Source organism: Coregonus lavaretus, assembly GCF_964263955.1.
Source record: "Coregonus lavaretus genome assembly, chromosome: 13".
Classification (NCBI taxonomy): Eukaryota; Metazoa; Chordata; class Actinopteri; order Salmoniformes; family Salmonidae; genus Coregonus; species Coregonus lavaretus.
The window spans coordinates 34,469,582-34,494,503 of record NC_140000.1 but is presented as its reverse complement, the minus strand read 5'-3'; the positions used below and the strand labels follow the sequence as shown (position 1 = coordinate 34,494,503).

The following is a 24,922-nucleotide window of genomic DNA, read 5'->3' as shown; positions in this document are numbered from 1 at the left end:
GGATTGAAGTAATCCAAACTTGTCCAGGAACTGATTCCTTTGTCATTTGTGGGTTTATTGAATTTCCTACTGGCTGTATCCTAGTTTCCTGCCTGGTCCCCAACCATTATCATCATGTCAATGTGTAGCAGCTTCCCTGTCAATCATGTTCACAGAGGATGTATTGTCCCTACCTACCGCCCATCCACTGTAAGCCCCACTCCTCCCCCAGTTTGAAGAACAGAGGACAAGGGGATGACGGATGGGTGAAACTCCCTCTCTGGGAAGTACAGTATGGGAGGTGTGTGCTGGGGCTGCCGTACGACGGCCACAAAGATCACATTCAACCCAGACACAATACAGTACAATACTATAGAGCCCCTTTGGCCAGGACAGGACCGGCCCCTGGCCAGCACAGCACCACACAGCCTGCCTGCCTGCTACACAGAGCTGGGGGTTAGGGTTAGCACCAACAACACACTCATTGAATGGGACTAAAAATAGAGAGTGGGATAGCGAAAGGGTTGAGGAGAAAGTGGATAAAAAGAGGAGAGTAAGAGAGGGGGATAGAGGGGGACAGAGATGGGTGAAGAGAAGGTGGATAAAGGAAAACTAGCAAGGGAACAAAGGATAGCAAATGATATAGAGAGAGAGGAAGAGTTGTTTTTGTCCGAGGTTGAGAGACTGTAGAAACCCCCATAGTGACCCCTGCTGTGTCTTCCACTGTATCTCATGCCTGCTGCCCAATAAGGAGAAAAGGAGAATGGTAATGGTCCCACTGGGTAATAATTAGCTGACAGCGCTCCCTCCCTTGTCTGTATGTGTGCCGGCTGGGCTCGCTGCTCGCTGTCTGCGACTGTTTATTTTCTAGTGTGACTCACACTTCCTGTACCCTGCGAGTGAGGCAAGCCTCAATGGAACAGCAGAGCCTCCACTCATTCTCAATTCCACACGGTTATAGTCTTTTTTTCAAACTGTGCGGGGGCTTGAATGGATGAGGTGGCTCTGGAATTAATTTACTCGGAAGGAAGATTTTTTTTATATGTGAAGGAGAGAGCACGGTCTTATACGACTGACGTTTTGTACATTCCAGTGTTTCTTGAGTGAAATCTTCTGGGAATTCATCATGCCATCATCACTACTTCCGCTTACTTATTAGTCAATAATGGTTGGCGATGATGACAGGTTGCTAGGTTTTTCCCCAGGATCCGTCTCCCTTCGGTGTCCTGCCTGCGCTCCGCCCCGGGGGAAAAACCTGTTTAAGACCTGGTTTGTAATGGAATCTACAGCTGACTGAGCCACTGTGCTACTGTTTATTAATGATGCACAGAGGAGTAATTGTGATGAAAGGTCTCAAAGCAAGAGGATTCAGACCTGTTTTGAATGAGTGTGTGTTTTCATTCATAGTCCTGGCACAATATTTATTTTGCTCATAAAGTCTGACCACAAACGTTAATATGCTTCGATGTTACAACGATGATGATGATCTTGATAATGATTGTAATGATGATGGTTATTCTACGGTGGCAACTTTGTAGGTCCCTCCAAGCTCTCTATTAGCTATTTAGGTTTTTTCATCCCTCATCCCCCTACTTTACCATTACAGGGCTAACCCTTGTTAACTCTTTCTCTCCATCGCTCTCTTTTTGCCTAACCCCCTCCCTCTCTAAGAAACACACCCACTCAAGCACTCATATCCGCTCACTCTCTCCCCGCATGTCTCTGTGACTCTGAAGCTCCTCTGAGGGGTGAAACCAGAATACTCTCTCCCAGGTAAACTGCTCTCCATCCTCTCTCTCTCTCTCTCTCTCTCTCTCTCCTCGCTCTCTCTCACTCGCTCTCCTCTCTCACAACTCTCTCTCTCTCATACACTCTCTCTGAGGCTAAATGGTCACTGTAATGGGATTAGTCTGTTAGATTGGGATTGATAGTCCTCATTAACTGTCTGTTGTGTGATCTGCTGCTGTACCGTAGGTAGTGTTTCTATCTGTGTGTGCTTTCTCTGAATGGGTTGCCATTCCTGATTGTCTTCTTTACTCCAGTTTGCTTGAGTGTGTTATGTACTGGATGTGAGTGTAGCAGCTACCTGAGTTCTAGGAGTTCTAGTTCTTTCTAATGGTTGAGTGCAGCTGAATGGGAGTGTGTTTAAAGGGCATCGCTGAAAAGCACAGTCCTCAATACTCTCCATTTGTTTTTGGAGGGTTAATGGTGGATAGCGAGAGGACGACTAATCAGTGTGTGTGTGCTCACGTGTATGTGAGTGTGTGATGAGTCGTCTACATATGCATGATTCACAGTTATACAGGCATACTCCCTCCACTTCCTGGTGTGGATGGGCTCTTTGCCTTTCTTGATACGTTCAAAAGGCAGTAAAATAAATATTGACAGCTTCTACGAGCTAATCAGCCTGGTCCCACTGGATTGGGTTGATGCCCTAGACTTTGTGAAAATATGAAAGCAGCACTTCGATTAGAGCTTTGGTCAGTTCCTCTTCTTACAGTTTATAATGTTACCTGAATACATGATCAACGATCTTTATCATAGCCCCTCGTACATTTCTGTCAAATTCTCCTGGGCTCTTCTTGTGGTTTAGATTAGGGGTGTGAACGGTTAAATGTTACGAAATTGGGATTCTTAACGTTAAGAGAAATCCCTAACCGAAAAACGTGTTTTTTTGTTCCCCACAAAATTAAGTCACATTCTTTGCAGTTATCATAAAACTCCTCTCTCTCCATCGCGCTGGCTCGCCTGCTCTTTCTCTTTGCTAATGATGAGAGTGTGTGTCCAGTCTTCGGTCTGTTGCGTGTTGAATATCCTAGCCCAGGGGTGGACAAACCTTTTGGCTCAAGGGCCACATTGAGTTTTTGAAACCAAGTGAAGGGCCACATACTATATGCGTGACAAAACATGTGAAGCCTTTATTCATTTTCACATTGACACGCAACTACTAGTGTACTGTAGGTGTACATATGCTTGCAGAACAATTCTACCCTTGTACCATCTCTACCCTTGTTTTATGTGAACACATTTTCCACAAATCTTTCACAAAATTGATCTAATTTATAACATCACAGACAGTCAAACACACACACAGATCCTGCATCTCTACCCTTGTAAAGTACAATCAAACTTATTCACAATATGCACATTTAAAAATAGATTATATTCTATTCTAAAATTTGAGTGAAACATATGGTAAGAGCTTCCGTTTAGTTTGGAATGGTCTGTTTTTGAAAGCATACTAAGGAACAATTCTCATCTCCATTGTGAGCCATATTTACAGTTATACAATCACCTTAGCCCAAATCTGACTGATTGGTTATTACCTGTATCCAAGTGCATTGCTGGATCATTCTCACTGCATAACCATCACCATGAAAAAGCATCATCCTTGCCTACCCCAGTCACGGTTATTTGAGTCTTAATATGAACAATGGGTCTGGTCACCTCTCTTGGCAAGGGCATCAAAGGCTGGTGTCATCTTTGATGTAGAGATTCTCAGAACAGCTGACAAGTGGTAATTTGTTAAATTTGACCTGTGACGGGATTTGTTGTAGTTCATGACTGAGAACATTTGTTCACACGCATATGTGGACCCGAAATAAAACAAGCATCCTTTGGTCGTGTTTTTTAATGTTTGGAAACTTTGTTTCATTCAGTGAGCCATAGAACTGGTCTATTGTTGCTGTTTTGTACTTCTCCTTCAAAGCACTGTCACATTGTATGTCGATGAGCTCCAAGACAGGGGGCATGATACAAGCTCCAGCTCAGTCTCAATCTTGGTGAAGTTTGAGAAGCGGCGGGAAAACTCAGCATGCAGGTCGATCAAAGTGCTACTGTATGTCTCAGTGCGGCACTGCGATGTGGGCGTGTTCAGTGCAGCCAGTGTTGGAAAATGAGCTTGTTTGGCCTTGAATGCTTTCACGTTGGAATACAGTTCATGCACAAAAACACAATTTCCCTGCAATTTCATATTTAGATTGTTCAGATGCCCCAATATGTCCAAACCGAAAGCAAAGTCGCCCAGCCAGTCTGTGTCTTTCAACTTGGAGAAGTTGTCAGCTTTACCAACGTATCAAGGAACATACCTACAGTGGGGGAAAAAAGTATTTAGTCAGCCACCAATTGTGCAAGTTCTCCCACTTAAAAAGATGAGAGAGGCCTGTAATTTTCATCATAGGTACACGCCAACTATGACAGACAAATTGAGAAAAAAAAATCCAGAAAATCACATTGTAGTATTTTTAATGAATTTATTTGCAAATTATGGTGGAAAATAAGTATTTGGTCACCTACAAACAAGCAAGATTTCTGGCTCTCACAGACCTGTAACTTCTTCTTTAAGAGGCTCCTCTGTCCTCCACTCGTTACCTGTATTAATGGCACCTGTTTGAACTTGTTATCAGTATAAAAGACACCTGTCCACAACCTCAAACAGTCACACTCCAAACTCCACTATGGCCAAGACCAAAGAGCTGTCAAAGGACACCAGAAACAAAATTGTAGACCTGCACCAGGCTGGGAAGACTGAATCTGCAATAGGTAAGCAGCTTGGTTTGAAGAAATCAACTGTGGGAGCAATTATTAGGAAATGGAAGACATACAAGACCACTGATAATCTCCCTCGATCTGGGGCTCCACGCAAGATCTCACCCCGTGGGGTCAAAATGATCACAAGAACGGTGAGCAAATATCCCAGAACCACACAGGGGGACCTAGTGAATGACCTGCAGAGAGCTGGGACCAAAGTAACAAAGCCTACCATCAGTAACACACTACGCCGCCAGGGACTCAAATCCTGCAGTGCCAGACGTGTCCCCCTGCTTAAGCCAGTACATGTCCAGGCCCGTCTGAAGTTTGCTAGAGTGCATTTGGATGATCCAGAAGAGGATTGGGAGAATGTCATATGGTCAGATGAAACCAAAATAGAACTTTTTGGTAAATCTCAACTCGTCATGTTTGGAGGACAAAGAATGCTGAGTTGCATCCAAAGAACACCATACCTACTGTGAAGCATGGGGGTGGAAACATCATGCTTTGGGGCTGTTTTTCTGCAAAGGGACCAGGACGACTGATCCGTGTAAAGGAAAGAATGAATGGGGCCATGTATCGTGAGATTTTGAGTGAAAACCTCCTTCCATCAGCAAGGGCATTGAAGATGAAACGTGGCTGGGTCTTTCAGCATGACAATGATCCCAAACACACCGCCCGGGGAACGAAGGAGTGGCTTCGTAAGAAGCATTTCAAGGTCCTGGAGTGGCCTAGCCAGTCTCCAGATCTCAACCCCATAGAAAATCTTTGGAGGGAGTTGAAAGTCCGTGTTGCCCAGCGACAGCCCCAAAACATCACTGCTCTAGAGGAGATCTGCATGGAGGAATGGGCCAAAATACCAGCAACAGTGTGTGAAAACCTTGTGAAGACTTACAGAAAACGTTTGACCTGTGTCATTGCCAACAAAGGGTATATAACGAAGTATTGATAAACTTTTGTTATTGACCAAATACTTATTTTCCACCATCATTTGCAAATAAATTCATTAAAAATCCTACAATGTGTTTTTCTGGATTTTTTTTTCTCAATTTGTCTGTTTACAGGCCTCTTTCATCTTTTTAAGTGGGAGAACTTGCACAATTGGTGGCTGACTAAATACTTTTCTCCCCTCTCAGTTCACACACAGCGAAATACTTTTCCCAGGCTTAGCCAGCGCACATTTGAATGGTACAACAAGTCCTGGTGCTCTGCAGCTAAATGAACTGACGATGGTTAAGCCCCCTTTCCCGTATAAAGTTGACAAGTTTTACAACCACTGACAACATTTTCCAGCTTTAATACACTTTTACACAGGGCTTCCTGATGAATAATATAGTGAAGAAATATAAATTCCTCAAAGTTAGGGCTTTCTTCTTTTACTTTGTCTTGTAATTTTTTTAGTAGGCCAATGTTTTTACCGGTTAGATTTGATGATCCCTCTGTTGTGACGTTTGTCAGTTTGCTTCATGGTAGATTAATTTTTTCCAAACAGGCAGACACCCTGTCATATAAGTCAGAGCCGATGGTTGTTCCCATCATTGATTCCATCGCAAGAAGTTCCTCTGTTATTTCAAAGTTCTCATTTATTTATCTGACAAAACTTAAAAGTTGAGCGGTGTCTCTGATGTAAGTACTCTAATCCAGTGCTATAGAAAAAAGATCGAAGCCATCTGCTTCTTTCTTCAACTCTGAGATTAGCTCCTCACCTATCACTTCCACGCGCCTGGTGATGGTTCTACGGTGATAAGCTAATTTTCTATATTGTGCCCGTCCCCTCTCTCTCCGTCCCTCGCTAGCTCGCTATTAAAATGCGAGTGTTCTTGGAAGTACGGCAACTAATCAGTCTCCTCCGTTCCAAAAATACTGAATCTTAGGAATCAATTCCTAGCGGAATCGAATCTTGACCCTCAGAAATGGGAGTCGACATGCAAGAAGTCGAGGAATCAACTATTTTGGAGTCTACTCTCCACCACTACGTCATCAGCAGCGAAGTCCTGTATGGCAGTACTTTGAGAAGTTAAATGAGAACGAAATGCAAACTTTGCTAGGTGGAATTGAGGTAAAGTAATGGTAGTACAGGTGCAATGCATAACCATCTGAGACCCAAACCGTTGCTGGCAGCAGCGCAGCTGCATTGTGAATTCACGTGCAATTTTATGTTTTGTTATTATAGTTCTAACGGAAAACCGAAAAATTAAAATGGCAGTTTAAACGTTAATATATTTTTTCCATTTGTCACATCCCTACTTTAGATGTACATTTTGCTAAACCTTTGTGCTGCTTGTGTTTGATGTGGAGGGCAGAATTGACCTGCAGTCCAATCGGCTAGTGTTTAATCAAAGTGAACACAGTGATCGCTGTGAACCGCCTGTCTTATCAAAGCCCTCTGAAATCCTCCTCTGCCTGCTCACGCCCTCAGAGGCACAGCAGAGCAGACCTCAAAGAGACGGCTTGTATGCAGTTTGTTTAAGAGAATTCCCTCTGTGAGTGTGTACATCTCCTACTACTAGACACAGTGGGAGTAACCCTAGGTGGGTCTGGGGCACGTTGGTTTTACATGTCATCTGCCATCTGGTTTTGAGAGCTGTCCTCTGGGTTTCTTTAATTGTAAGTTCTAGTAAAAATAGCTTTATTGTGTTTTCGCCCCTAGGTTACAAATCTGGTTAGCATTACACCCTCAGGTTCAGGTTTGGGCGTGAGTTTGATCTGGTAAAAGTGCTTACACTCTCTGAGAAAGAATACCAACAACAGGGTGAATCCATCCACAGGACATCTGTCTGCCTATGGTTTGAGCTAATGTCACTTCCACAGACCTAAGTAATGAATGTAAACAAGTTGCCCCTGAGACACTGATCTAACACAAGTTGCCCCTGAGACACTGATCTAACACCAGTGTTGCATTGTCACGGCCTGATGATTATGGTGACAATTTGGTGAAGGTAAGCTGGGCCTAGATCTGTAGGCTGCTTTCTACCTGCAGCGACCCTCAAGCCCAGGGGTTAGGGGCTGTTCTGCACGGGTGCAGAGATCAGGCTGTTCCACCAACCACCACTTCCTCCTGCCAGCGTGCGTCTTTACCCAGAGAGGATGCTGGGTGATAAATGTAGCCCTCCAGCGCTCTCTCCATCTGCCGCTCCGAGTAGACCCGTTTCCATGGGAACCAGTGAACCAGCAGCACCAGGCTGCAGCGAGGAAAGGAGAGGCGGAAAAGGACAGACCTTTTTTTATTTTTTGTACGAATTTAAGAGGGTTTATCTCTTCTCCAGGCACAAGCTTGTTTAGCCCATATTTTTATCCATCATTACCAGACGTGGAAAGACCTGACAAAATTAGCACAAACTCATAACCCGGACTGCTCTTTGTTCTTGGTGTCTGTGCATATTAATATGGAAACAGTTCTGATATTGTACTAGTGCAGCTTTTTACGTATTGAGTGACTGAATGGTGATGTGACCTCACCTTATCAAAGTTACAGTAGATCAATATTTGTTGTTGTCTCAATCTTCAAATGTCAAGGTTAACATAGCAGGACTTGCAGCAGACCTGGTTGCTCAAAGAACTCTTTAACAACGTAATCGCAATGTTGCTAGCTGTTATTGGCAGGGTCAGGTTTCCTCTGTCTTTTACAAACATCCCACCAATGTCAGGATAATCTTGCTGCCTAAAGAAGGGTTAGAACATTAGAATGGAGCGTGAGTGAACATTTTGCTTAACTACTCAGTGCTGTTCCTCTGTCATGTCGTCCACACATTACAACCACTTACGATCATCGTGTTAATACAATTTTAACAACATTTCTTAGTATTTTAATCAACAGACCTTGAGAGAAGAGTTTAGCCTTTAGTTGGAAATGCATAGTTCTTTTCACCTGGAAATGTCTGGGGAAATAAATCTAGTCAGGTGTCAGTGTATTTTATCTGTTTTAATCTCCCCCTCAAGACATGAAGCAAGGTATCAAGCAAGGTGCTTCTGTTATCAGTACTGAAAAATAATGCTCTGATACTCGTAAGCTGAGCCCTAACTCCGTGACTGCCATACTGATAAGGCTGATGCCCTACAAAGCTTCTATCTTTTGTGTTGATGAAATTCAGGTCTTTTGTGAGGACATTTTAAGGCATGACGCATATCCAGAGTGAAGGGATATTTAACTTGTCCTGCGTTTTAAATATGTCTCTGCAGACTCACTGCAAGTGTTCCATGGCACAAGAAGAGAAGGAGCTAGGGAATCCCTTTCACACCATGATATGCACGCCTCACACACGCATGCACACACACAGACTACACCCCAAGTCTACTTGGTACTGTTTCCGACTGATGACAGCAAAGGAATGTACTGTACAGACAAAGGTAAAAGATAGACACTAGTAGACAGCAGAGAGAGGTGTGTCCCATTACAGGTACCCATACTGATGGACCAGATTCTGCACAGTAAAGGATTAGCTGTTTCATTTCCTGATACTAATATTAGCTCTGGAGTTTTGCTTGCGACAAGCAATGTGTCACTGTAAGAAAAGAGAACACAGCTGCATCGTTGGCTTCACTAACAGTACATTCACACCCCATAGACTATAAATAGATATTTTTGAATGAGTGAATCAGCAACCTTGCCCCGTCTGCATTGATTCACAGTAGAATTATAATTACCATCCTGAGGTTCCAGTATTGAAGTGTTTGGACTGTCAGCCATCAACTGCTGTTCATTTTCAGTCTCACTTCCTTCATATGGTTCCTTCTACCTGGTTATCGTAAAGCATTAATGTAAGCTAAGGGGGTCAGTGGGAAGGAAAAGCCTTTGTGAAACAACAGGAGGAAATGTTGAGAGGAACCAGAGCCACAGGGGAATGGCAGGATCTCTTTAGGGTCTGGTTTGCTTACATGATCTGACTGTCAGAATGGATTTGAGACCGACAGGCTACAGAGGAGGGTGTTCTGGGCAGTGTAACATGTGTGAGAGAGTTGGTGCGTGCGTGCGTTTTCAATAACTTAACATGACAGTCTCTGTCATATTTCCCCTACCCAAGGTGATTACTCCATGAGTAGTATAACCATTATGAATTAGCCTATTATTTCTAAACAGTATAGTTTCCTATCCCTTATCCAATCTCAAATAATTGTGAAAGGAATACAATAATGACAATTTAGCCAAATGAAATAAATATTATTAATACATTTTATTAATATGATGACAATCTGTATAGGATTAGGTGTTTGATTCATCTCTCGTGTAACAGAAGGAACCAACTCTGGAGTTCCAAGCTCTAACCAACCATATATTTGTAGTTGTGACAATATTTGAGCCAGTTGAGATGAGTTTCCAGGTGATCCATTGCCTCTCCAAGGGTGTGCCTGTCTTCTGATTGGTAGCCATTGGCATTATAGTTGAGCTTATGCACCATCAAATGCCTCATCACCGGACTCATCTTCTGAGTCAAAGTAAAAGTCACCAGATTCATAGCCGGACTCACAGTCAGACTCAGAGTCAGGGTCATACTCCAAATTGTGCGCTGACATTTTTAAAGTTAAATGCTGTGTATTTCAAGAGTCAACCAAAGGATTTAAAAGCTTGCTATCTCAGAAGGTGAGAGTATGCTAAGGTAGAGGGGAATCTGTGTTTAGAATTATTTGGAATTGTAGAACGTTATTGCTGGTATCTATGGCAATCCAAGCTTCCTTCTCTTGTGATGTATGTGAAGTCATGATGTTGCGTTGTGACATCATACATTCTATTTACTTTTAAAAATATATATTTTTGTATTTTCCCATTTTTCCCATGGCAACTGAACCTGTTAGTGCCCCTATCTGCCTTGGCTCTCTCCCCAGTCAGAGCACTCTACCTGGGCTGCCTAGTCTCCCTTGGCCCCCTCCTGCTAGTGGGAAAGGACCCATGCTCTCTCTCTTTCACTTTCCAATTTTGTCATGGATTTTTGGAGTCGACTCCGACTCCTGCTATCGGAGTCGTTGGAGTCGAGTCTCTCTCTCAACGCCGACTCCAATTTGACCAAACTGACCAAAATTAGCAAAAATGATGAACTGGGTGATTGATTAGCAATGCATATGGAGCTGTCTGACAATCTACTGACCAAAATATTCAAAGCTAATCGGTAGCCTAAGTCAGCCTAGCTGCCTAGGCAATGTTTTTTGTATCCAACTCCGACTCTTGTGGTCAAGGAGTTGAGGAATCAACTATTTTGGAGTCGACTCTCCACCACTATACATTAGTAGATAACGTGTATGTGTGTGTGTGTGTACACGTGCTTTAGTGTGCATGTCTGTGTGTGTGTACACATGTGCATGTGTCTGTATGTGTGTGTGCACATACGTACTGTATGCATGCTTGTTTAAATGTGTGCGATTGTGTGAGTGATGATTATGTGCTTGCTCACTCTGGCAGGCTTTCCCCTTGTCTTCCTGGCAAAGCCCTAATGCGTGTTTCCTTGTTCTGAGCTAGAGTCTAGACTGCACTGCCCTGCATAATTCAGACGTTGCTGTCCCTCACCCTAAAACCACCTAATCACCCTGTTTAAAGGCTGCATCAATACTATGCCAGAGATCATTAACCCTTACACTGTGATGGCCAACGTGTGCTCAGTTCAAACAACACTCTCTCTCTCTCTCTCTCTCTCTCTCTCTCTCTCTCTCTCTCTCTCTCTCTCTCTCTCAATTTCTTCCTCCCCTCTCTTTATCTTCGCTCTTCCTCTCACCGGTATATTTCTATATACAATATGTATCGCCCTCCTATGCACTCTGGCTTCATAGTGGCGTCTTTTTTATCCCCATTCATCTTCCCACTCTTTACCTGTCTTTTCCTGTCTCTCCCACTCATGCCTTTTTTATTTCTCAGTCTCACACTCCTGTAGTATTCTCACACTCACTTTTCTTTCTTGTGAATTGTGTGTGAAGAGACCACATTGATACATGACCTAGCTACAGTATAAAACCAATCCCTTTTCTAACTATTCTAGCTAATTCCCAAGGCTAACACCACAATGTATCTGGACAGCTCAGAACAGATAAGGCCCACACTCACATCTTCTCTTACTGTGAGGCGTTTTAGTTAGTTTTAATGCCGTCGCTTCAGTCGTTATTCTCAGAAATTGCTACTGTTGATGGTACTCTGTTGTAATCAAAGTTAACTTCTGTTCAGAGAAACGGACTAAATGGATGATCATCCTTCAGCAGATGTGGGGGAACGTGGAAATGGAGCCGAGAATCTGTCAATTCACTTCCAAAAAGGAAGAGTGATTCTCTGTTTTATTTTCCACTGTAATGAAGCCAGACTGTGCTGTGTTTTTCAGGAACATATGGAGAAAGAGAGAAACCGGGGCTCATTAAAAAACCTGTCACCACTGCCCCAGCTGGAGTCAGCCAGACTAGTCTTCTGCTAGGCATGTTTAGCCAGCTGCTGGAACACTGAATGACTCCACACAGCCTCTCAGAGAGTTATCTCTCTCTCGCTCTCACACTCACTTACCCTGTCAACTTGTCAGCCTCTACCTCTGCTACTGCTTTTGCCTTACCCAGGGACGGTGGGAGGGAGACACTGTCTTACACACTGTGTTAAATGCACTAGCTTATAACGCCTACATCTATTCCCTCCCTGAAAAGTGGTATTCTGAAATATGATTAATTATTCACTGACTAAATGATGATTTACTCCCGATTTCATTTAAAGTAAAACATATTGAAAAGTTGAAGTATTATATATATACACTATATATTTATTTATTTAACCTTTATTTAACTAGGCAAGTCAGTTAAGAACAAATTCTTATTTACAATTACGGCCTACCCTGGCCAAACCCGGACGACACTGGGCCAATTGTGCGCCGCCCTATGGGACTCCCAATCACAGCTGGATTGTGATACAGCCTGGAATCGAACCAGGGTCTGTAGTGACGCCTCTAGCATTGAGATGCAGTGCCTTAGACTGCTGCGCCACTCGGGATTGTATCAGGCTATTATTGATGGTTATACGTATGCACCTGATTTACCTAATAGTGTGGCCTGTTATGAGCACCAGAGTTATTGAGATGGATAGCTTTATACAGAGCTGCTGCAGCAGGGAGGAGAACACACACAGTTTAAAATGCCAAATATCACTCTGCACATGAGCAGACAGAGTAAGCTATCCTGAGAAGTGTGTGTGGATGGCTCTGCTCTGATGATAGTCACGTAGTCCCATGTAGCTCAGTTGGTAGAGCATGGCACTTGCAACGCCAGGGTTGTGGGTTTGATTCCCACGGGGGACCAGTATGAAAAAATGTATGCACTCACTAACTGTAAGTCGCTCTGGATAAGAGCGTCGGCTAAATGACTATAAAAATAAATTATGATGGATGTCAGTGGATGGGCCTCAGCTCGGACTGTCAGCAGTTGGCTACGACAGCTCAGTGACATTTTTTGATTGACTCTGGCTGCTCCCAGAATGTGTTTTGATTGGCTGCGGTACAATAATTCTGTGTGTGGAGTTGAGACCTGGGTTTCTCCTAAAGTGGGAAATATAACAGCAGATATGTCTTGATAAAAGAGGGGATTTACACTTCCTCATCTTCCTGCAGTCTTTTTTCTATCTTCAACTACTTCACCTGGCGTCTCATATCTGCCATGCTGCACCCTAGTGTCAGTACAACACAGGGGCTGAAGGCTACTTGCTGTCAACTCATCTTTACTCATTACAAGAAGATAGCCCCCCTTCCCCCAGCTTGAGAACAAGATTGAATAAGCTCAGGCTAAATTTCAAACGTTTGTTTTGACTTGGTGCCATGACATTTCGTCACAATTTTACCCTCTCTGTTGGCGCTGCTGCCCTGGATGTTGACCTGGCTTGGCCTTCTCAGATTGTGGTGTCTTGTGCAGACTGTGCTCTAGCCAGATGGTTTGGAGTCAGCGATCAATACACAGTGTTGTGGTAGAGTTTTCTCTCTCACTGTGTCTGAGCTCTTTTTGGAACTAGGAGGTTTTATGTTGGATATTGCACATTAGTGCATTGAGACCATTAGAGCACATATCCACGTACAGAACCAACATTACAGGGTAGAAGTACACTGAAATATACATTTTCTGTATGTGGCAGAGACCCTTCAGCATACAGGTTGGGCAAGAATAGATCGGAGCAATAACACGGTGTTACCGAAATTACCTCGCTAATGTGATCATTAGAACACTTCCCCCACTCATCAGGCCAAGGAAATGTGGCCTTATTTGTCAGGGTATGATATGTGGCAGCAATGTCAACGTGAGAGTCAGTGTTTGGTCACAGGGCTTTGACTAGGCCTAAATCCCATGACAGTCTGTTTTTGTGGGACTGGCCACCTAGTCATTGATAGTGTCACGAGTCACAACCAATAATGATGAAACAAATGCCTAAGTGTATTTTGTCAGGTCTGCCTAAGCTCTGTGACTCACTTCTGCTTATTTCTGTGTTTCTGCAGATCCAATGAGGTGCTAGGATTGACCAGTGACGGCCTAAGAGGAACAAGAGAAGACCCAGAGGTTTCTACTCAGCAGAGCCACAGTGTCAGAATGGTCCAGCAGGATGCCAAGCCAAATCCTCATCTAGCTCCCAGTCCACAGTGAAGACCTGTCACAATGGCTCAGGCCGGATGGGAACAGACTTATTCCGTGATGAGGGAGGATCTATGTTTACCTACATCCTCTATGCTGCTCTGGGGCACTTTTTAATTATGTCTTATTTGGTCCTCTTGAATGACTTTTGGCCCGCTCATAAAAAAGGTACTCCGTTGTGATTTATTAATCCTGAACTGATGCCCCTGCCTCCCCCTCTAGATGTTCTCTCGTCCCAGGCATCTCTGCGGCACTGTGGTTAGCCCCATGAGGCTGTGTGGTGCACTGCTCCCAGAGGCATTCCCTGTGTGTCCATAAGGCCTCCTCCCCACTCTATGGAAGCGGAGCCCAGCCATTCTGCTGATGGGGAGCGATCCGGAAGGCAACAGCAGCCTCTGTCTGCTGGAGCCGCTGAGCCCCCCACTGGGTCCCGTCCACCTCAGCCACAGCAGCCACCATCCAACCCCCGCCCCGTCCATGGTGGCCTGGGCCGCCTCCATCACCGCAAGCCCAAACGTAGCGACCTGCTCCTCAGGCTCCAGCATCAGCACAAGACCCAAGCAGCAGCATGGCAGCTCTCAACAGACACCCCAGGTCCTTCAGGAGACAGCTTCTCCTCCCCCTCCACTTCATCCCTACCGTCCTCCTCTACCCAAGGCCACAACACGCAGGGGGTCCAGTCCCAGCCCAACCAGGAGGTCACAGAGGGCAGCCCTAAAAGAGGCGAGAGGAAGTCCCAGAAACCGGGGAAGTACGTGTGCACTTACTGTGGCCGTCCATGTGCCAAACCCAGCGTTCTCCAGAAACACATCCGCTCCCACACAGGGGAGAGGCCTTACCCCTGCGCCCCCTGTGGCTTCTCCTTCAAGACCAAGAGTAACCTTTACAAGCACCGCAAGTCCCACGCCCACCGCATCAAGGCTGGCCTGGTGTCCAGCCGGGACGAGCTGAGCCTGAGCGGACCCGAGATGAGCGCCCCGGGAGAGGATCACGAGGAGCCTACAGAGGGGGAGAGCACAGACTCTGAGGAGGAGACGGGTCAGTACAGGAAGGAGAGGCTGGGCAAGCAGAAGAACAGCAGCAGTTTGGCGCTGTCAGGGCAAGAGGAGGGCCAGAGGTCTGACGACTCCCAGGCCGTGAAGCAGAGACTGGCCATGAGGCTGAGCGAGAGGAAGCGTGGCCCCATGGCCTCCCAGGATGACCCTCCCTCTTCCTCCCTGGGCCTCAGCAGTAAAGGCAGCCAAGAGTCAGGCTACTTCTCCCTTTCGAGGAGTGCTGAGATGAGCCGAGCTGACTCCCAGGTGAGCCCTCCCACCGCCAACGCCAAAACCTATGCCGAGATCATCCTGGGCAAGTATGGGCGGCTGAGAGGGCAGCAGCGCGGTCCCCATCAGCAGCATGCCCACTCTTCATCATCAGGGATGGAGGAGAAGAGCAGCATGCCCTTCAGCGTTCCCAAGACACAGGTCATTGAGCACATCACCAAACTCATCACCATCAACGAGGCGGTGGTGGACACCAGCGAGATCGATAGCGTCAAGCCCAGGCGCTCCTCGCTCTCCAGGAAGAGTAGTCTGGAGTCACCCAAGTTCTCCTCCCCCAAAGACCCCTATGTGTTTGAGCCTAAGGGAGAAAGCCCCGGCCTCAGTGGTATGGCAGGCCAATCACTCCGTCTCCATGTCCAAGAAGTGGACCCCTCTGGGGTCCAGGAGTCCTCCTCCTCAGTGCCTCTGTTGAGAAGCCAATCCATGCCCACGTCAGCGGGCCAGGGAAACCGCTCCAACACCTCTCCCCGGGGCTTCTGTCGTCTGAGCCACTCCTTTGATGAGCAGCAGGCCGTGGTGGCCGAGATGAGGTTGGGCGGGCAGCACCGTTTGCTGAGGCGCCAGCCCGCCATTGAGGTGCCCCTCGGGGCTGAGCTCATCCTGGAGGCTGGCCCCTCCTCATCCTCCGCAGCTACAGAAAGTGGCCTAACCAGGAAGCAGCAACAGCAGCAACGCAAAGGTCCAAGGCTCTATGAGTGCGAGGCCTGCGGAGCCTGCTGTAAACAAAGGGAGAGTTACGAGGCCCACAGGGGTCTCTGCACAGGCCAGCCAATAAAGGAGCTGGAGAGAGGAGAGGTGGATGGGGCGTGCCGGGATGACCGCCCCCAGATGATGCACTATAAATTCCGGGCACTGGCCATGACAGTGAGGAAGAGGAGGAAAGAGGAGAGTCTGGAGGAGGATCCTTCCAGCCCCGGGCCTACAGCTGTTGTGACCTGCAGCCCCGCAGCCACCACTGCAGTGCCAAGCCTGGTGGAGCAGAGTGAGGCCTTCTCAGGTGCTCCCTCACAGGCTAAACAGCAGCAAGACAGGAAGGGCATCTCGGTCATCCAGCACACCAGCTCCTTCGAGAAGCAGGAAAGTAAATCCATGGAGAGCCAGGAGTCTATAGAGCTCAGAGAGAGCCAGTCAACACCGGTAAAACAGCCGCAGCCAAAATCATCGCCCTCCATGTCCCGCCTGGTCCGCCAGCACAACATCCAAGTGCCAGAGATCCTAGTGACGGTGGAGCCTGACGCTGATATGGTGTCAGTGTCGCCCATGGCGACGGCGTCCTCGTCCAAGGAGCCAGAGAGAGTGGTAGAGGAGTTCCAGTGGCCTCAGCGCAGCCAGAGTATGGCTCAGCTCCCTGCCGAGAAGCTGCCACCAAAGAAGAAGCGTCTCCGTCTAGCCGAGTCTGCTGCCCAGTCTTCCGGAGAGTCTAGCTTTGAGTCGGTATCGCTGGGGCCCCGGAGCCCCAGCCAGGAGACCCACATTTCTCACTCCCCCAGCCGCTCTGCCTCCTTTGAAGACATGGGGGGCAAACCTGGTGAGCCTTCCCCCTGGGGCTCCGGCAGCACCCAGGGCTCACACATGCTAACCGTGCCCTCGGGCCCCCACCAACACCACCAACCCCAAAGAGAGATGCGGCGCTCAGCCTCGGAGCAGGCCCCGGCCAGCCCCCAGCACACTGCCGAGATCGTGGAGACCAGGAGCAAATCCTTTGACTACGGGTCCCTATCCCCACAGCAGTCTGCGTCGGCCTGGAGGGAGAGGAGGAAGTGCCTACTGGTGAAGCACGCCACCCTGGGCGAGCCAGACCACGAGGAAGGGGCCATGGCCAGCCAGTCAGGCCGACCAGGGAGCCCCAAGCCAGGCCCGTCCTACACCAGCCACCCTGCCCTCCACCCAGCTGAAGCCAGCACCTCCAGGCTCAGCCCGGACGCCATAGGGAAGACCGTACAGCTGTTCCACCAGCCCCGGATACTCCCATTCCCCATGCGACCAACTGGGCATGATCGGATCCCTCTTGGCCAGATAGCCCAGCTCCACCCGGTCACCACTGCCATCTCAGATGTCCTCTCCACCCACATCATCCACAGAGCCTTCTTACACACACACCCTTCCCCTCCAACCATACAAGTCCACCCAGGGCAGCTTCACATGGCAGAACGACTAGGCCTGCCCCTCCATCCTTTCTCAGCTCTGCTCTCCCTGCAGTACCCCACCGGGGCTGGCCAGGCTGTGTACCTCCCCGTGCCACCTGGGCTCACCATCCAAGTCCCCACACAGCCCCCCATACCCTCCACCGTGGTTCTCCCTGCCCCATATCCTCAGTCCTTAGTCCCCGTACCCTGCCACCATCCCCCGCCTGTCATCGCAACGTGCCTGGCGCAGCTGACGCCAATCGTGTCACTGGTGGTACCAGTACGCCTCCAGACCCACATGCCCACCTACGCCAGTGCCCTGTACACCACCCTCTCCCAGATCCCGGCGTCAGACCGCTCGCAGGAGCCCATCTGCTGCATGGCCATGGTTATCATGGGCCAGCTGGAGCAGGACAAGCTGCAGAGGTCCTACCTGAAGATCCCCACCCCGGACTTCAAAAGCTACCTGCCCCTGTCTCTACCCCTGCCCCTGGAGCTGGGCTTTGCGTCCGAGGAGGGCTACGGGCCACTGGGGGCTGGAGGGAGCAAACGCATGCTCTCCCCTGCAGCCAGTCTGGAGCTCAGCACAGAGGCCCAGCGCCAGCAGAAACGAGTGAAGGAGGAAGAGGAGGAAGAGAAGGTGGAAGAGGAAGAGGAAAATAGGGGTACTAGGAGAAAACTGGAAGCAGGGGAGGACGAAGAGAAAGAGCCGGAAAGGGCACAGATAGGAGTAGGAACTGTGAAAGTCGAGGAGGAAGAGGAGGTACGGGACCCAGAGGACCACAGGGTAGAGCGGGAGGTGCAAGGGAAGGCTGAACCTAAGAAAGAAAAGGGGAGGGAGGACGACGAGGGCCAGGGAGTGAGTGCTTCCTTCGTACCCCAGAGTCCAGAGCGAGCCAAAGCCCCATCGTACCCCAGCCTCCACACCACCACCTCAGTCAGCTGGTGCTACTTGAACTACGTGAAGCCCAACCCGTCTGCCCAGAGGGAGCCACAAACCTCCGTTTACACCTCCTGGAGTGTCAGCGTGCACAACCCCAACCTGCCAGGCCTGTCCACCAAGCTGGCACTGTCCCTGCTGCGCTCCAAGCAGAAGCACAGCTCAGAGACCTACACCATGGCCACAGCTCTAACCCCTGCCACGGGCAAGGTGGTCCTTGCCAGCAGCAGAAAGCCCCACATTTCAGAGGTAAATATAACAGCAATATTCAATATCTAGGAAAACACAGCATGGGCCAATTAGACCAAAACTACCAAAATCACTGATTTTGTTTTAGTTATGAATTATATAGAATAATGCATACCCCACAATTTCACAGCTGGAAATGACCAGACAATATGATGTTAGATGATACACTACAACCAATACATTAAATGTTTGACATTAATTGTTGTTCCAATGTACTGTGTATCATCATTGCCAACCAAGATGTCAGGGTGTGTTGGCGAATTTGCCTGTGTCTGTCTTTGAGTGTAGGTACATGCTACCCCACCCAGCACCCCTGTCGAACTGAAGGAGCCAACACAGCAGCCTGAGAAGAAGGAGAAGAAGGGGAAGAGAGAGGAGCAAGGGCCCTCCACCTCCAAACAGAGTGATCCTCTCCGTGTCCAAATCTTCGAGGGCGGGTAAGAGAAAGAGGACACAGGAGTACTGCATAGCTCTGTCTGATCAGCTAATACTAGTGGATTTGTTCTATGAGCAGATAGATTTTTCTGCAAAATTCATCATGCATAATCATGCTGATATTCAACGTTATTGACAGATAAAGGCATCAGAGATGTAACAATGCATTAGATGTGCGTCATTGTATTCAGATACGGTAGCAGTACCAGGCAGCACAGGGCTGCCACCAAATGAGTCTCAAAATATAAATGCCACATTATGAGGGAAAAAAAGGCAGTAACAGTAGAGAATGTTTTACACTTCAGTCTTCCAGAATAACAGAGAAACAGGTGAGCTAGCCCCCAGGGACTTCATTTCTACCGACAGCAGAGCCTTTCCCATTCACAGCTGGTAGAAAATGTAGTGTTGAATGGGGTTGGTGTTTGTGCGGTGCAGTAGACAAGCAGAAAGCATCCCTCCAGATTTGTTTTACGAGATTCTCATTAGTGTCTGTATACCTTCCTCTCAATGACAAGAGAGCAACTGAAGTTTAGCTGCTGTACATACACTACCAGTCAAAAGTTTGGACACCTACTCATTCAAGGGTTTTTCTTTATTTTTACTATTTTTTACATTGTAGAATCATGTAGTATTTTATATTCAAGATTCTTCAAATAGCCACCCTTTGCCTTGATGACAGCTTTGCACACACTTTGCATTCTCTCAACCAGTTTCATGAGGTAGTCACCTGGAATGCATTTCAATTAACAGGTGTGACTTCTTAAAAGTTAATTTGTGGATTTTCTTTCCTTCTTAATGCGTTTGAGCCAATCAGTTGTGTTGTACCTATTTGGTAAAAGACCAAGTCCATATTATGGCAAGGACAGCTCAAATAAGCAAAGAGAAATGACAGTCCATCATTAGTTTAAGACATGAAGGTCAGTCAATACGGAACATTTCAAGAACTTTGAAACTTTCTTGAAGTGCAGTCGCAAAAACCATCAAGCGCTATGATGAAACTGGCTCTCATGAGGACCGCCACAGGAATGGAAGACCCAGAGTTACCTATGCTGCAGAGGATAAGTTCATTGGAGTTACCAGCCTCAGAAATTTAAGCCCAAATAAATGCTTCACAGAGTTCAAGTCACAGACACATCTCAACATCAACTGTTCAGAGGGGACTGTGTGAATCAGGCCTTCATGGTCAAATTGCTGCAAAGAAACCACTACTAAAGGACACCAATAAGAAGAAGAGACCTGCTTGGGCCAAGAAACATGAGCAATGGACATTAGACCGGTGGAAATGTGTACTTTAGTCCAAATTGGATATTTTTGGTTCCAACCGCTGTGTCTTTGTGAGACGCAGTGTGGGTGAACAGATGATCTCTGCATGTGTAGTTCCCACCGTAAAGCTTGGAGGAGGAGGTGTTATGGTGTGGGGGTGCTTTGCTGGTGACACTGTCTGTGATTTATTTAGAATTCAAGGCACACTTAACCAGCATGGCTACCACAGCATTCTGCAGCGATACGCCTTCCCATCTGGTTTGGGCATAGTGAGACTATCATTTGTTTTTCAACAGGAATTAAATTCCATATACAGTTGAAGTTGGAAGTTTACATACACCTTAGCCAAATACATTTAAACTCAGTTTTTCAAAATTCATGACATCCTAGTTCAATCCTAGTAAAAATTCCCTGTCTTAGGTCAGTTAGGATCACCACTTTATTTTAAGAATGTGAAACGTCAGAATAATAGTAGAGAGTGATTTATTTCAGCTTCCCAGTGGGTCAGAAGTTTATGTACACTCAATTAGTATTTGGTAGCATTGCCTTTAAATTGTTTAACTTGGGTCAAACGTTTCGGGTAGCCTTCCACAAGCTTCCCACAATAAGTTGGGTGAATTTTGGCCCATTCCTCCTGACAGAGCTGGTGTAACTGAGTCAGGTTTGTAGGCCTCCTTGCTCGCACACGCCTTTTCAGTTCTGCCCACAAATGTTCTATAGGACTGAGGTCAGGGCTTTGAGATGGCATCTCCAATACCTTGACTTTGTTGTCCTTAAGCCATTTTGCTGCAACTTGGGAAGTATGCTTGGGGTCATTGTCCATTTGGAAGACCCATTTGCGACCAAGTTTTAACTTCCTGACTGATGTCTTGAGATGTTGCTTCAATATATCCACATAATTTTCCTTCCTCATGATGCCATCTATTTTGTGAAGTGCACCAGTCTCTCCTGCAGCAAAGCACCCCCACAGCATGATGCTGCCACCCCCGTGCTTCACGGTTGGGATGGTGTTCTTCGGCTTGCAAGGCACCCCCTTTTTCCTCCAAACATAACGATGGTCATTATGGCCAAACAGTTCTATTTTTGTTTAATCAGACCAGAGAACATTTCTCCAAAAAGTACGATCTTTGTCCCCATGTGCAGTTGCAAACCGTAGTCTGGCTTTTTTTATGCCGGTTTTGGAGCAGTGGTATCTTCCTTGCTGAGCGGCCATTCAGGTTATGTCGATGTAGAACTCGTTTTACTATGGATATAGATACTTTTGTACCTGTTTCCTCCAGCATCTTCACAGGGTCCTTTGCTGTTGTTCTGGGATTGATTTGCTCTTTTCGCACCAAAGTATGTTCATCTCTAGGAGACCGAACGCGTCTCCTTCCTGAGTGGTATGACGGCTTCGTGGTCCCATGGTGTTTATACTTGCGTACTATTGTTTGTACAGATGAACGTGGTACCTTCAGGCGTTTGGAAATTGCTCCCAAGGATGAACCAAACTTGTGAAGGTCTACAATTATTTTTCTGAGGTCTTGGCTGATTTCTCCCATGATGTCAAGCAAAGAGGCTGAATGTAAGCCTTGAAATACATCCACAGGTACACCTCCAATTGACTCAAATTATGTCAATTAGCCTATCAGAAGCGTCTAAAGCCATGACATCACTTTCTGGAATTTTCCAAGCTGTTTAAAGGCACAGTCAACTTAGTGTATGTAAATTTCTGACCAACTGGAATTGTGATACAGTGAATTATAAGTGAAATAATCTGTCTGTAAACAATTGTTGGAAAAATTACTTGTGTCATGCACAAAGTAGATGTCCTAACCGACTTGCCAAAACTATATTTTGTTAACAAGAAATTTGTGGAGTGGTTGAAAAACAAGTTTTAATGACTCCAACCTAAGCGTATGTAAACTTCCGACTTCAACTGTAGTTGGATACACAAAATACTCAAAATCAGCTAAAAGAATATACACTCCCCTACGTATTAATTTGGACAGTGAAGCTAAAACTTTTTCATTTTGGATTTGAGATCAAATGTTTTATTGACAGTACAGAATGTCACCTTTTATTTTAGGGTATTTTCATATTTACAGTGGGGGAAAAAAGTATTTAGTCAGCCACCAATTGTGCAAGTTCTCCCACTTAAAAAGATGAGAGAGGCCTGTAATTTTCATCATAGGTACAAGTCAACAATGACAGACAAATTTAGAAAAATAAATCCAGAAAATCACATTCTAGGATTTTTTATGAATTTATTTGCAAATTATGGTGGAAAATAATTATTTGGTCAATAACAAAAGTTTCTCAATACTTTGTTATATACCCTTTGTTGGCAATGACACTGGTCAAACGTTTTCTGTAAGTCTTCACAAGGTTTTCACACACTGTTGCTGGTATTTTGGCCCATTCCTCCATGCAGATCTCCTCTAGAGCAGTGATGTTTTGGGGCTGTCGCTGGGCAACACGGACTTTCAACTCCCTCCAAAGATTTTCTATGGGGATGAGATCTGGAGATTGGCTAGGCCACTCCAGGACCTTGAAATGCTTCTTACGAAGCCACTCCTTTGTTGCCCGGGCGGTGTGTTTGGGATCATTGTCATGCTGAAAGACCCAGCCACGTTTCATCTTCAATGCCCTTGCTGATGGAAGCAGGTTTTCACTCAAAATCTCACGATACATGGCCCCATTCATTCTTTCCTTTACACGGATCAGTCGTCCTGGTCCCTTTGCAGAAAAACAGCCCCAAAGCATGATGTTTCCACCCCCATGCTTCACAGTAGGTATGGTGTTCTTTGGATGCAACTCAGCATTCTTTGTCCTCCAAACACAACGAGTTGTGTTTTCACCAAAAAGTTATATTTTGGTTTCATCTGACCATATGACATTCTCCCAATCCTCTTCTGGATCATCCAAATGCACTCTAGCAAACTTCAGACGGGCCTGGACATGTACTGGCTTAAGCAGGGGGACACTTCTGGCACTGCAGGATTTGAGTCCCTGGCGGCGTTGTGTGTTACTGATGGTAGGCTTTGTTACTTTGGTCCCAGCTCTCTGCAGGTCATTCACTAGGTCCCCCCCGTGTGGTTCTGGGATTTTTGCTCACCGTTCTTGCGATCATTTTGACCCCACGGGGTGAGATCTTGCGTGGAGCTCCAGATCGAGGGAGATTATCAGTGGTCTTGTATGTCTTCCATTTCCTAATAATTGCTCCCACAGTTGATTTCTTCAAACCAAGCTGCTTACCAATTGCAGATTCAGTCTTCCCAGCCTGGTGCAGGACTACAATTTTGTTTCTGGTGTCCTTTGACAGATCTTTGGTCTTGGCCATAGTGGAGTTTGGAGTGTGACTGTTTGAAGTTGTGGACAGGTGTCTTTTATACTGATGATAAGTTCAAACAGGTGCCATTAATACAGGTAACGAGTGGAGGACAGAGGAGCCTCAAAGAAGAAGTTACAGGTCTGTGAGAGCCAGAAATCTTGCTTGTTTGTAGGTGACCAAATACTTATTTTCCACCATAATTTGCTAATAAATTCATTAAAAATCCTACAATGTGATTTTCTGGAGAAAAAAAATCTCAATTTGTCTGTCATAGTTGACGTGTACCTATGATGAAAATTACAGGCCTCTCTCTTCTTTTTAAGTGGGAGAACTTGCACAATTGGTGGCTGACTAAATACTTTTTTTCCCCACTGTATCTGTTTTACCGTTTAGAAATGAAAGCACTTTCTGTATCTAGTTACCTCCATTTGAAGGTGTCATAGATATTTGGACATATTCACTTATTGTGTATTACATTTTGTCACACAATAACTACATCAAGCATGTGACTAACAAACGTTGGATGCATTTGCCGTTTGTTTTGGTTGTTTTGGATTATGTTGTACCCAATAGAAAATAATGGTAAATAATGTATTGTCATTTTGGAATCACTTTTATTGTAAATAAGAATAGAATCTGTTTCTGAACACATCTACATTAATGTGGATGCTACCATGTTTACGGATAATCATGAATGAATCATGAATAATGATGAGTGAGAAAGTTAGAGGCATACAGTAAATATCATACCCCCCCAAAAAATGCTAACCTCCCCATGATCTTTGTGCATGATCACACAGTTTTCTACTGATGGAATATGAAAGGAATTAATCTGTTAAATATAATGAAAATAAGTTATAGTGTTTAATATATACAGATATTATAGAAATTGCATCTATTTCATGCATGCTATCATCTAGGGGCGCAACTTTCACTGGGGACGGGTCCCCCCCACATTCTGAAATAGCGTCCCCCCCCCAAGTGTTATTATTACAATGTGATACATAAATAGGTAATCAGTGTGCTTTAGGACCATGCGGGCGACTCAGAGCGGTGGGATAGGCTGTTTGGAGTTTACAGATGGCTGGATTTAGGACCGCGTGGACACCACAGAGCGGGCGGACAGGCTGTGTGAAGGCAAAGCTTCTGGAAGGCTGGCTGGAACCAGCACGGGAGAGTTAAACATAGTGGTGCACGA

General features: G+C 46.2%; 1 protein-coding gene across 1 annotated transcript in view; it reads left to right on the top strand.

Moving 5' to 3' along the window:
* Positions 1-24,922, top strand: part of LOC311139400 (transcription factor HIVEP3-like) — a 108,972-nt gene that overhangs the window by 56,094 nt on the left and 27,956 nt on the right. The window contains 2 exon segments of the mRNA XM_084174271.1: positions 13,941-18,713; positions 19,002-19,150. Of these exon segments, the coding sequence (XP_084030397.1) occupies positions 14,409-18,713; positions 19,002-19,150 (4,454 nt within the window). The 5' untranslated portion in view covers positions 13,941-14,408.